Source organism: Perissodus microlepis, chromosome 14 (assembly GCF_051167445.1).
Source record: "Perissodus microlepis isolate ML-2025 ecotype Zambia chromosome 14, ASM5116744v1, whole genome shotgun sequence".
Lineage (NCBI taxonomy): Eukaryota > Metazoa > Chordata > Actinopteri > Cichliformes > Cichlidae > Perissodus > Perissodus microlepis.
The window spans coordinates 4,070,029-4,082,430 of NC_140474.1; the positions used below are offsets into that span (position 1 = coordinate 4,070,029).

Genomic DNA, 12,402 nt, shown 5'->3' on the forward strand with positions numbered 1-12,402 from the left:
TTTTTTTCTTATATGAAGGTATCCTGAAGATTGAATGTGCAGTTAAGCTTCTGAGTCACAGGCTAGTTTCAATGGCCCAGCTTACTTAAGACCAACATTGGCTGTAAATGGCCCACAATGTAAAATAAGTTTGAAATCTCTTGAGTTTCCACCACATGGTTAGGAAATGAACATGTCTTTTATATCAGGGATGCATTTACTGGTAGAATAAAGACAGTATCTGCACAGCTTGTCAGTTAAAGTTGATCTGTTACATCAGCACAAGGGGACATTAAAAAACAAACATCAATTTACAACATTGTTTTTGTTTGTTTTTTAATAAAATTAAAACTGTTTGTCTCAACAGGTTTTATGTTTAAATTTCAAAAAGAAAGCTTTATCATGCTTTTGATGAGCCTACTGTTTTTAGTGTCGTGCTCTACCATTAAGATTAACTGTGAGTTAAATTTAATATGGAGAGATTTAGTTACTGTCAATGTTATTATTCATAATCTTTAAAACAATTTGTTTCCAAAAATTTGACAGTAGGTATAAATAAGGATATGGCATATCCTCATATTATATCAGCAGTACATTTTAAAATTTTTGTTTGTGTGTTTGTTTAAAGTAGACAAACGATCTGTGAGTCCAGAGGGTTGCATCAGCGGGCTTTTTTGGAAAATTCAGGGTTAAAATTAAACTAAATCAAGGAAGTGCAAGCAAAACTACAAGATCATATTAGATATACTGACTACTTATGAAACCATACACGTGCTTAGCTAATGTGGAGCCAATTGTTGTAGTCATTAAGAAATGTAGCAGTTATAAGTACATCAGCTTTTCTGCTTTGGGACTTAAAGTGGGACGTTCTTGCTGTGGTAATTCTTCATTTTGGCCGTTTTATTTTGAAAATATTCACCGGACGTTCCCGGCTTCGCTGTTGGTCACAGTGCGCAGCTGCGGTAGTCGCTTTGCAGTGGTGGTTGGTTTCTTTTGCTTTTGTAGCCGCTCATCTTGCGGCAGAGCCATGTGGAAGCGCCCCTGATGATCGTCTGTTCGGCTTTGTAAAGAGTTTAAATCGCAGAAATCAAATTGAACTGTGACGATACGACGTCTGGCTTCAGTTTGACGCGGCTGAAGTTCGTCTTAGGAGCGGAATCAGAAATCATCGGACGAAGGTAAGATCGGGCTAACGCGTGCTACCGCCATTGTTTATAGGCAAGCGCGGACCAAGGCCTCGAGTAATTCCGAAAATAATTGCTCGCACGTATGCACCAAACTCAACAAGATCTGCTTTTTCTCTTTTACTTGTAGCCGATTAGCTTATTTGCGTGCATAAAGTTGGTGTTTAAAAGTGTGTTGTTGAACTGGAAGTGGCGTGGCCTTCCGTCTGTGAGACGCACACGGAGGTTAGCGCCGGTTTCCTGAACGGATACCCAGCGGCGTTCGCTTAAAAACACGCGGGAGACAAACGATCGTATTGTATAAGACGCCGGTGAGTTACACAGATCGATCAGCGAATTTAGTTTAATCCAACCGGATCGGAGGGCCTCGGGGCCTGGCCGTTATCAGATATATAGATGTAGTGAACTTCAAAAAGCTACTGGTCCGATTAATAAATGACGAGCGTCGTACCTGCGTGTAAAAGATGACCTTTGTAAAAACATTGATGGATAAAGGTTATCTTTTAAGTACCTGATACAAAAGAAGACGAAACGAAACAATGAAACGGACATGAACAACCCAAGTCAGACACACAATCACCCCAATGGCTGTGTGAATGATTTTTAAAGCGGTTTTTAACCCACCTCGGAATCAATAAAAGAAAGCCTTTATGTAGCCAGTATGCCAAATTTCTTATCTCTGCGTTTTTAAACGAGTTAGAGGCATTAATATACTGGGTGCTTTGCTTTTCAAAGCTTTAAAATTTACAAAGAATGTAAAAGCATTAACAGTTTGCATCATTTCCATCTTAAAAATAACACATCTTAACGAGTAGTAGTTGTAGATTAGAACACAAGCACCTGGAAACCACGGCTACGATTCTTGGGATGGAAATATCTGGAGCAGTGATAAGAGTTTGTTTTGTTAGAATTTAACTTTAGGAAATTGGCGTTTAACCAAGTGTGGAGAGCTCCTTAGGTCAGCAAGAACAGGACAGATGCATGTCACTGGATATAGATGGCAAATGTTTTTAAAATTAGCAATTATCTGTCCAAGAGGTGTAGATCCTTCTGGATCGCCACAGGATAAAGCAGCCTTTTTCTCCAAGAAATGGCGACAAGATAACTGTCTGCAGGACACCAATTGAACACACCGACCACTTGATATTACCTACTTGTACAGTATCAAAACTTGTATAGTATAATTTGCTCCTGAGCCCATCAAAGTGTCACTGACTTTTTCTGCCTTTCCAGAAAAGGGAAATCCTGCTCAGCTCTAACCTTTTCTAAAATCTGTGGGAAATAAGGCAGTAAAGATTGGTCCTGGCTACATTTGTTTTCAGCCAGGGTGGAACAATGGCATGCTTAAAATAGGTGGAACAGTGTCAGGCCAACCACATGAGGGCCTACTGCATTAAACATTTTTAAAAATGGTGATGTGGGAAGTACTTCTGCAGAGCTTGATGACAAGTTTAATTTCACACATGTGGTCAGTTGCCAGGGTTACAGGATACATCGGGAATATGTTTGAATCAGAAATGGCTGAATTTTGCTTTAAAATTAAAAGGAGGTGATTGATCTTTGTAGGGCTGTTCGATATAACGATATATATCGGATAACGATATAAAAACGTGTATCGTTTCATTTTACGCTATCGGTTGTTTCGTGGTGGCGCAAAATAAACTGTTTCCGGCAATATTTTTTCATCGTTTTGATGGTCACTGTAGTGGCTATATTCATTTCTTAAAGTTCTCTCTTTCTCTTATATTTAATATAACCACACTACAGACGGACAAGCGACTGTTTTTATGCGTTGTCATTAGCAACAACGACGGTAAAACCATCGCGTGTCCGCTTGTTTATGTTCCACATAAACCTTTCACAATAAAGCTCAAGATCCTGTTGAGACTTTTCAAGATACACATAATCACGTAAAAGAGTATGCAGAGTGTTTACGGATGAGAAGCAAAAAAGAGCCGCCAGGTGCTAAAAAAATAAACCTTAGACTCAAACGTTATAACAGGCTTTTCCCCGCAGCACGCCGTGTAATAAATACTCACAAAGAAAACAGCGGCCGTTACAACTTATGTCTAAAAATGTGTAGTTTCATGCTTCGGTCGACTCCAGGTGCACGACGCCCAGCTGGAAACCCTTTACGCAAGTCGAGCTGCCCGCGATTCTCAGAATGTACAGAAAATGTAAAATTTTTGTGATTTTATATCCTTATCGGGACGATAGATGTCTTATATCGGGATATGAGATTTTGGTCATATCGCATGGCCCTAGATCTTTGTTTAAAGGTGTAGGATGTTTCTGGCATGCTGTAAGATTGCAGATCAATTATGGCACTTTAACATCTCACTGTTCCTTCAAACAACCTTGGTGTGCTGCAATACAGTTTTTTCCCCCCCAGTTTTGATATAGCTGGTTGATTCAAGTATCTGCAGGGACCCTTTCTATAGTTCCAAACCATGCCAGCAAAATATACCGGAGCTACCAGGTCCCCCTCGCTGTAAGGGTCATGGGTTTATAATCACTTTTCCAACTGTCTTTATGTATGCAATATTAACCAAACTAGATAAGCATTAGATACAACCCAGATAGTAGGAGACACAAAACACAGTCGCTAATTCAGGAAACCTGATCTCTACATGTAGGTAATTATAAAGCCAGTGGTAATAGCTCACCTTTAGATTTAAGTGTAATTTTTGGAAAGGGCAGGAGGACCACACCTGAGGATTTAATGATGCATTCACATGAAACACAAAGGGATATTTTGCCTTGTGTCACTCACATGAATACGGTTGTTGAAAATCTGTCCTCCCCCCAACAGCCCGCAGGACAAGGAGGGGTAAAAGCAAAAGCTTTTAGAACTTGCCATTAAGTCCTTCAATTTCATTGACTTCGTCAATGAAAAGTTGAGCTATTGTGCTCCGGCTGCTCTCAGTAACCTGAAGTTTAAAAAAAAGAAAGAAAGATTCTGACACACTTCCACGCAGCAGTCATGCACTAATTGTAACATCTGGCAGAAAACAAGCATATTCTAGAAATTTCAACCTTTCCTATATATAATTTTTAAAAAGTTAAATCTGATTAAATTTTTTGGGACACAACAGTTTACTCCATTTAATCTTATTTCCCAAATGTAGAGGGACGTTTTTTATAAAAATGTATTCTTCTCACCATGATCCCCGTCTTAAATATATTTACCATCTCCCTGCAGGTGAGAAAAAATGTCCTACTACTCATCCTCCCGTAGCTCGTCTCGGGCCACTGACTGTAAAGTGTACGTCGGTGACCTGGGCAATGGCGCTGCAAAGGGGGAGCTGGAGCGAGCCTTCAGTTATTACGGCCCACTGAGAAGTGTGTGGGTGGCCAGGAACCCTCCTGGGTTTGCCTTTGTGGAGTTTGAGGATCCCAGAGATGCAGAAGATGCTGTCAAAGGCATGGACGGAAAGTGAGTAAATGTTTTCCTTGGACTGGTCTCGTGTGTCTCACGTACAGGGTGTTTCTTTCTTTCTTTTTTTTTTCTTTAATTATTCTGTGCTTAACAGTGAAAAACTGATTTCTTCTGCTCAGGATCCTCTGTGGTTCCCGTGTTCGTGTGGAGATGTCAACAGGCCTCTCCAGAAAGGGCCGTGGGCGGCCAAGCCGTCGCCAGTTCGACCCCAACGATCGGTGTTACCAGTGCGGGGACAGGGGTCACTACGCCTATGACTGCTACCGCTTTAGCAAGCGAGGCCGTCGCAGCAGGTGAAGTGAAAGCGTGTTTCATTTGAAGGCTCATGTAGCTCGTTTGCCATTTTGTACCATTATAAAACCAGTGGCATGTTATGGATGACTAATGCGGATGGACTCGTTTCTTATTTTTCATTGCAGGTCTCGCTCTCGATCGCGATCCCGCTCCAGATCAAGGTCCCGCGGGCGCCGCTACCGCTCTCGCTCCCGCTCCCGCAGCCGCAGCAGGTATGCCGACACTGACGCACAGACACACCTTGTGATATGTCAACAAGAAAATCTGGTTGTGGTAGATTTGGAAAGGCCAACGACTAAATGTGCTCATCACTGTGTCAGCGTGTGGTTATTGCAATCTCTTAAGCTGTGTAATTTTTCTGGTGTTTATTCTGCCAGCTCTGTTGTGCAAACTTTTATTTATTTATGTTTATTAGGAGCCGACGCAGATCGCCATCCTATTCCAGACGCAGGAGCAGGTAAGAATACAGTTTCCTATGATAAGTGAAGATGAGTAGCTGCTGCTAATTCAGTTTCTCAAAGGCTGAAACTGACTTAAAGTTGGTCTATAACAACATATGCCTACTATGCAACTAAAGTTGTGTCAAATGTTAAGCCTTCAATTATTTAAAATAAAACTATTTTGTTCATTATTGAAATCTTAATATTTTAGCCCAACTTAACTTAAAAAACTTAAACATCATGTATTTCTTAAATTTCTAAACAAGTCTTTTAGCATGGCATTTACTTAATCTTTAAAATGTAAAGGTAAAGACTCAATAACAACAATTTAAAAGACGTGTGGGGCGGGACAAGCTGGTTTTACGGGCATGCACCAACTGTAACAGGACTGTAGCCGTGTCGCTGTAGATACTGGCACTTGAGGTCTGCTGGATTTGCTGGAGTCTTCTCTTGTAGCTGTTGCTACTCAAATAAGGAAAACATCCTAAACAACTCAGAATCAGAGCTGGTATAGGAGTAAATTATTTGAAATGACAAAGTTTTCTTCACTCTCTGATTGAGCATCAGTTTTCTCTAGAAAGTCTCAACTTTTCCAGCTCACACTTTGTATAATTTGCTGATCTGAGCCCTCGGACTGATATTGAAATGGAGGTGACATTCATGTCATCAACCTGGCCACGCCTCATGCACCAGGTTGCAAAGATCATGAGGTGCATAAGCAAGCAAAACGACACCAAAACGCAACACCCTTTGCAAGAGACAAAACGGCAGCAGCCAGCATGAACTAGGTGTTAGACCCGACTAGCCTGGGTCTGCCTCTGCTGCAGGAAAAAAGTGCAGCAGTGAGGAGAGCCGCAGGCAGCAGCCTCAGGAGACCTGCACAGTTGTAGGGCGAGTGGTGTGCATCACTGAAAGCAGATCACATTACAGGGTTTCCTTGGTCACCGTGCACAAAACACAGGTAGTCCACAGAGAGTTGAGCCAAAGGTCTTCTGTAATCGTGCTTAACATCCTGTTATGTTTTGGCTGTTTGTTTCTCAAACATTTTAAACCTGAGTAAATTTAAAAACACTTCTAAAAGTGTTAAACACAAAGTTTTATGACCATCTTACATCAAACACTGATGACGGGCGTGTCGTTAAAACTGGTTACAAAGTGTGGTTGTTGTAGCATATGGACATTTGTCTGTGATACTGAAACCTCTTTAAGAAACAAGTTGAAGAGTAATTACTGGGTGTTCCTGCTGTTCTCTAAAGTTTTATTGAAATCGCTGCTTTTTGTTTTGTGACATCAGGTCTGGATCCCCTGCCCGCTCAAAGTCCAGGACTCCAGCCAGAAGGTGAGTTGTCCACAGCTATTCTTATCCCAAACTCACTGTTAGAGACGCAGTGAATTTGTTTGTTGCTCTGATGCTGTGCTCTGACCGCTGCGCTGCTACATGAGAAATTACATTTGTATGTCACTCGGTTCTTCCCTGTAAATCACTTTTTTCAGTGGTAACATGGACTCGCTGTGCTTTTCATGTTAATATATGGATGGTGTAGTGATAATGAACAAGCATTATTAATGGTGATGGCCATTTCAGTAATACATTATTTAAAAAATGGTTGACTTGGTCGATGCTTACTGGCTACTGTTACAGTGGAACACACTACTACTGCCAAAAGGTGGCAGTAATGCGGCTGTAATATCTAAATAAATAAATAAATGACATTGGACAAGTCTTCAAGCATCCTCCATCCTTCCTTAGTATTTAGAGAACTTGACACTCTGGTGTTTTGGCTGCACATACTTCAGGGTCACTTCTCTCAATTACCAACTTTCCTAAGAACTAATCGACTGCAGCACAGGTGTGTAACAGGTGGTGAGTTTAGATCAGAATCAGAAAGACCCAAGGGGCAATTAAGAATGGCATGCAGCAGGAAAAACCTTCAAAGGTGTGTGTGTGTGTGTGTGTGTGTGAGAAACGAAGGTGAGGCTCAGTACAAACTCTGCCAGGTAAAGGGAGCATGTCGCGGGTGTGCCATGACTGGGCAGAAATTTAATGGCCGTTAGGTGGCAGCGATCTTCAAAGACTAGAGGAATGGTTTAGAGTGAGGATCGAATAGTATTCTGGTTTGACAGATGCCTATCCTTACTTATAACAGGCTTGCAAGATGAGTTGAACTTCTTGAAGTGTTTAACAGAACTCAGCTGAGCAGGGAAATGCAGCTCTGCAGTCACATTTACATATGTCTGCAGATATAAGATCGTCTTTATCATCTGAAGGTGTCTAAAATATTTTCTGTCTTTAATCAGTCGTTCCAGGTCTCGTTCTCGGTCCGGTTCTGCTCCCAGAGGGCGCTCTGTGTCCAGATCCCGGTCACGTTCTCAGTCTGCTAACCACAAGAGGAACAGGTAAGCCCTCGGTCTAGATGTTCTCTCTCACTTGGACAGGGTGTAGACAGTTTGAGTTTCTGATGCTTAGTCTTTTTTTTTTTTTTTTCTTTAAACCAAAACATAATCTAAGTTTTAGATCAAGAATAACAGATTTTAGATATCTTGCGTTCCTGCTGAGGGTCAGTTAAGTTTTTCCACCTTAGCCAGAGTAAGGCAGGGAATTAAATAGACCCTCCTTCCAACTGGAAGCGGCATGCTGCTGTCAGCCGACCACCACGGGATGGCGGGATGACGAGATGGACGACCTCCGAGATCCGTCAGCCTCTTCAGCACAGAGAGATCTTCTGCCTCCGCTGCCAGCAGTGGAGTGGGTGGGGTTTAGGACAGGGATCCCGGCCCTCTGTCTGGTCTAGGGAGGTATACCTAGAGGAATGACTGGATCTCTTTCCTGTGCTCTCTTTTTCAGCTCTTGATGGCTCTGTATTGTCAGCGCTTTGCAGCTTGGCTCTTAATCAGGCCTTTACCCTGAAAAGAGAGCACATGAAAGACTACCTCTGCTCTTGCCTTCCTTTGATATTTTCCTCACTGATGTACCTTGGTCTAAATTTATCTTAAGCTGACAGAATTATTACTTTTTAAAAATTTACTGGATTGACAAGTGTTAAACAAAGAATTTAATGTTTTTATTCTTTCTTAAAATTTACTGAATCTGGCTCTATCAAAAGAGGAAAAAAGTAAAAACAGCTACTAGCAGAGATCAGACAAAGCGACGCCGTAGGTGTGACTTGCGGTAAGCATCTTTGCAGCACAGTTTGTTTATTTTTCATATTTTCTTTAAAGCGTGTGGTGGGAGCTGAGCACTGCACTGACACCGCAGCTGATCCCAGGCCCAGGGTCTGCCAGCTGGCGGTGTGTACGTCCTGCGGGAGGTTGACTAAGCGCTGACCTGAGATCAGCCTTCGCCTGCATCTGGTGTTAGACAGCGAGAAAGAGGTCGACCTACCGACCGAACCCTCCCCACAGTGAATGGGTGTCTGTTCCAACCGACGCGCACGCTCAGACGAGATCAGCCCGTGCACACATACAGTTGCTCAACTAGAGTCACCCAGCCAGCCAGCCTTCAGATGTACCAGAGGGCTGACCCACACAGATCACAGTTCGGCATTTTTAAATCCATTACCTACCTACCAGACCCCCCTACCTACCTACCAGAGTTCTTCGCCTCTGTCTTAGCTTCTGAAAGTGAGAGAGCTGACGAGAGATCAGTCTTCAAGAGCCTCCCAGCGCAGTGTATCTCCAAGTTGTAGTCATCCGTCCTTCAGTCCTTTCATCCTTCGCTTCTCTGTACTTGTTGTTTCTGCCACTGTCTCCAAAGGTAACCAAAAATCAAACCCCCTGACAAGCTCATGTTGATGGTGAAAAGAAACATTTGCAGGCTTGATGTAGTCTGAAAAAAAAATGGTGTTTTGTAGAAGTTAAAGTTGATCCTTTTTAACAAGCATGCTCATAGTACGTAAGTGTGTGTCTGCATGTGAGAGCGCTTGGGCGAGTGAGTGAAAGACAAACAGGCACCATGAATATTAGTGGGATGATGTGTCTGATACGTTTTTCTCACTGTGTCTCACTTGTTGCCTCATCGTTACCATTTGAAGCAACTTGTCTGTGTTTGTAGGTAAGGGGAGGATTGAGTTCTGCATTTCTTAGAGCACAAATGCTGCTAACCAGCAGCTCTAGAAGCAAAACATGAGACAGTGTCAATCAAAGACCTGCCATTTATTTCAATGAGCGTTTGCTCTGGGGGTTCAATTATGAATTTAGCTTTTGAACATAGATAGCTATTTCTGAAAAGATTAGAGGCAGATGACATGAAGTGTACCTGAGAGGTCAAGGGTTGTTGTTAAGAATGTTAACACCTGTCCGAACCTTCTTCCACCCCTCCCCTGCGGCGGGCTAATTCCTCTTCCTTTCTGTTTCAGTCGTTCCCGTTCGGCAACTCCAAACCGAAGCCCTACTCCAGCAGACGACTGAACCAAGGCGACTATTTGCCCCCCCCCTCCCCTGTCCCTAAGACAAACCCTTCACCCCTGCACCCTCTCTGCTTTTACACCCTGGCAGCAACTTTTTTTTTTCTTGTTGTTTTTGAATTTGTCTGTCTTGTCCCGGTTTTGTGCGGTTTTTCTCCCCAGGGCTGTAGTCTATGTGCATCCTTGTTTGAGATGTAATCAGTACAGCAGATAAAAACAAATTTTCCACTAGATACAGATTGTTTTAAATGTTGCTGTTGCTGTGTAGGCCATATTTCTTTTCCTTTTTTCCCCAACACTGTTTTGTAAGAAGGTAATGTTGAATGTTGAAGATTACTTTTAGCAGTAATTTGAGGATCTCCGTGGAGTAAATGGATGAATTTCTGAGAACCAAGAAGCCATTTTTTTCTTGGGAAAGGAAAAAAAAAAAAGGTTCCCCATTGAAAATTTGTAAATGTTGTGGTTTGATGCCTGGGTTGATCTGTTTAGTTCCTGATTATGATGGCAGAGGGAGATAATTGCCAGCTTGCATGCCTTTAAATATGATGCAACATTCCTGTTGTTTTTGCTTTTTATTTTTTGTTTTTTTTTGTTGCACATCCTTTGTGATAAAATCAGATCAGCATCACTGTGTGCAGCGGGAGTTTCCTCCTCTGGTTTGTCCCCATCACTTGATTTTAAAACAAATGCAGTTCAGGTGGATTTCTGACAGGGCTCCTTCAACAGTTTCTGCTCTTCCTGGCTTATATGGTGACAGTGGCAGTTTTATTTTTCAATAAATCTCTTCGACAAACATCAGTGTCCTGTTTATTTTCATACATTTGACTAATACTAATAAAGAGTGAAATGTGTCTACAGTAAATCAAGATGTTTCAGCAAAGGTTTACACCAACTCTGTGTCAGCATCAGAAGCGTATTAGTATGGGTCGATGCTAAGTATTTGGCTCCTGTTATCTCAGTAATCCTTCCATGTGTACGATATTAAAACCAGACTAGTTTTGTTTGTCGGCTGTCCGGCAGAGACCCAAAGTGCAAATGTATTGACACATGTTATATAAACATGTTTCCTGTTTATGAAAACAAGAACCGGGTCAAAGGCTACAAAAAACTACTCCCTGGTATGCACCAATTACCTGCAACACTAACCTCACAGACAGGGAAGGCTTCTTTAAAATGTTGCTCTGTTCTGAAACTTTGAGTTGTCATTATTTTGACCAGTAACACTCAGCCAACGATGATTTCAGACCACATAAAGATGGTAGCACCTGAACCTCCTCAGATCAGATCTGATCATTAGTAATACGGTTTTATTGTAAATGCTAAACCTGAATAATATTGCGCCTGTTCGGTAAAAGTACTTAATCTGAGGTCACTTAAAAATAACCAGCCTTGTATAGAGATTGACAGACCACGTGACTTTCGCGCATTGCATGCCGGGAACTCGTGGCAAAACAATCCAAGTACCGCATCAAATGCAAGCATTTGCACCACCGCAAAACGTTCATTCTCCGGTTCCATGTGTGTGTGCTAACTAAAAATAAAGACATGATGATAGTTTATTAAATTTTAATTAAATTTGCAGATTGTTCCGGTGAAGTTTAATAAACTCCTTGCTATCTAAAATATAACAGGACACCGGAGTATATTCTCGAGCATCTCACACTTCTGATAATCAGCTGTCTGCTTGATGTTTATTCAGCTGTGTAAAAACTATAACTTTAATCTCAGCCAAACCGATTTACTCAGGAACAAATAAAATACTGAAAAAAGCCAAACAACAACATTTTTAAGTTATCTAAGTGACTCGTATATGTTTAACCTGAGTAGCGAAAGACAGCGGTGGGTTTGAAAACGATTTGCCGGGAGTCCGGTGTTCTCACGGCTCTAGTGAGCCTTGCCCCCGGCTAACAGACGTCTCCAAAAACGTCGGAGCGCTTTTGAAAATATGTGGTGTCTTGATAAACTGAGCAGATATTTGAGGTTTACACAGCTACATTCTTGCCTGAAAATATGTTAAACGTTTATTTTGTGACCCAGAAAGAATAATAAGAGTAACATTAAAACTAACTAGCCGCCGCCATTGTTGGAAACTGAGCTGCGCTATGAATTCTGGGACACAGTTTCTTCTTCTTCAGGGTTTAACGGCAGCTGGCATCCTTGTACATGCGGTGCTGCCATCTTCTGTTTCAGTCCGTTATTACACTCTTAAATCCTACTACTTATTCCTGCGTCTTTTGTGATCTTACAAAGCTTCAAACAACGCGTCGACTATTAAATCAGTCGTCGACGATTTTGATAGTCGACGTAATCGTGACTAGTCGACTAATCGTGGCAGCCCTAGAGTGCATACACTCATGAAGTTTAGTAACTTCAGGTCACTGCAACAAGCCCAGGTACAGTTTACCGACGGATGGGTACAGGACCTTGAAATGCACCGTGTAGAACGAAAGACCATTGTACATATCATAAGTTTACCAGTCTCACAAATCGTCTTCATAAATACACATTCGTTAACAGTTTATTAATGGGAACTTTGAGCTAAACGGTAATTAATTAGTAGTGGAAATACCTTCTGGTACGCGTTAGTAAGTAAGTAAGTAAGTAAGTTTATTTATTAAGCGCTTTTCATAGACAGGTAGTCACAAAGCGCTGCACACAGAGAT

At 41.8% G+C, this 12,402-nt stretch overlaps 1 protein-coding gene across 2 annotated transcripts; it reads left to right on the forward strand.

Moving 5' to 3' along the window:
• Positions 1-926: 926 nt before the first annotated feature.
• On the forward strand, positions 927-10,534 carry srsf7a (serine and arginine rich splicing factor 7a). 2 transcript variants are annotated; one of them, XR_014802298.1, is made up of 8 exons: positions 927-1,157; positions 4,366-4,599; positions 4,722-4,895; positions 5,022-5,108; positions 5,312-5,353; positions 6,631-6,675; positions 7,635-9,090; positions 9,692-10,534. XR_014802298.1 is itself a non-coding variant. In XM_084951828.1 (8 exons), exons 2-8 carry the CDS (start codon positions 4,376-4,378, stop codon positions 9,741-9,743), a joined length of 723 nt encoding a protein of 240 aa, XP_084807954.1. In that variant the 5' UTR covers positions 927-1,157; positions 4,366-4,375; the 3' UTR covers positions 9,744-10,534. The 2 variants fall into 2 exon arrangements, 1 of the variants encoding a protein (XP_084807954.1); XM_084951828.1 differs by having other exon boundaries at positions 7,635-7,733.
• The last annotated feature ends 1,868 nt before the right edge of the window (positions 10,535-12,402 follow it).

What these genes read in the sequence shown, in the direction of transcription:
- srsf7a (XM_084951828.1), top strand. Translation starts at nt 4,376, where the DNA reads ATGTCCTACTACTCATCCTCCCGTAGCTCGTCTCGGGCCACTGACTGT. An exon ending in CGCTCCCGCAGCCGCAGCAG is followed by an intron (nt 5,109 to 5,311) that starts GTATGCCGACAC and finishes TATGTTTATTAG; the next exon opens with GAGCCGACGCAGATCGCCAT. An exon ending in GCTAACCACAAGAGGAACAG is followed by an intron (nt 7,734 to 9,691) that starts GTAAGCCCTCGG and finishes TTTCTGTTTCAG; the next exon opens with TCGTTCCCGTTCGGCAACTC.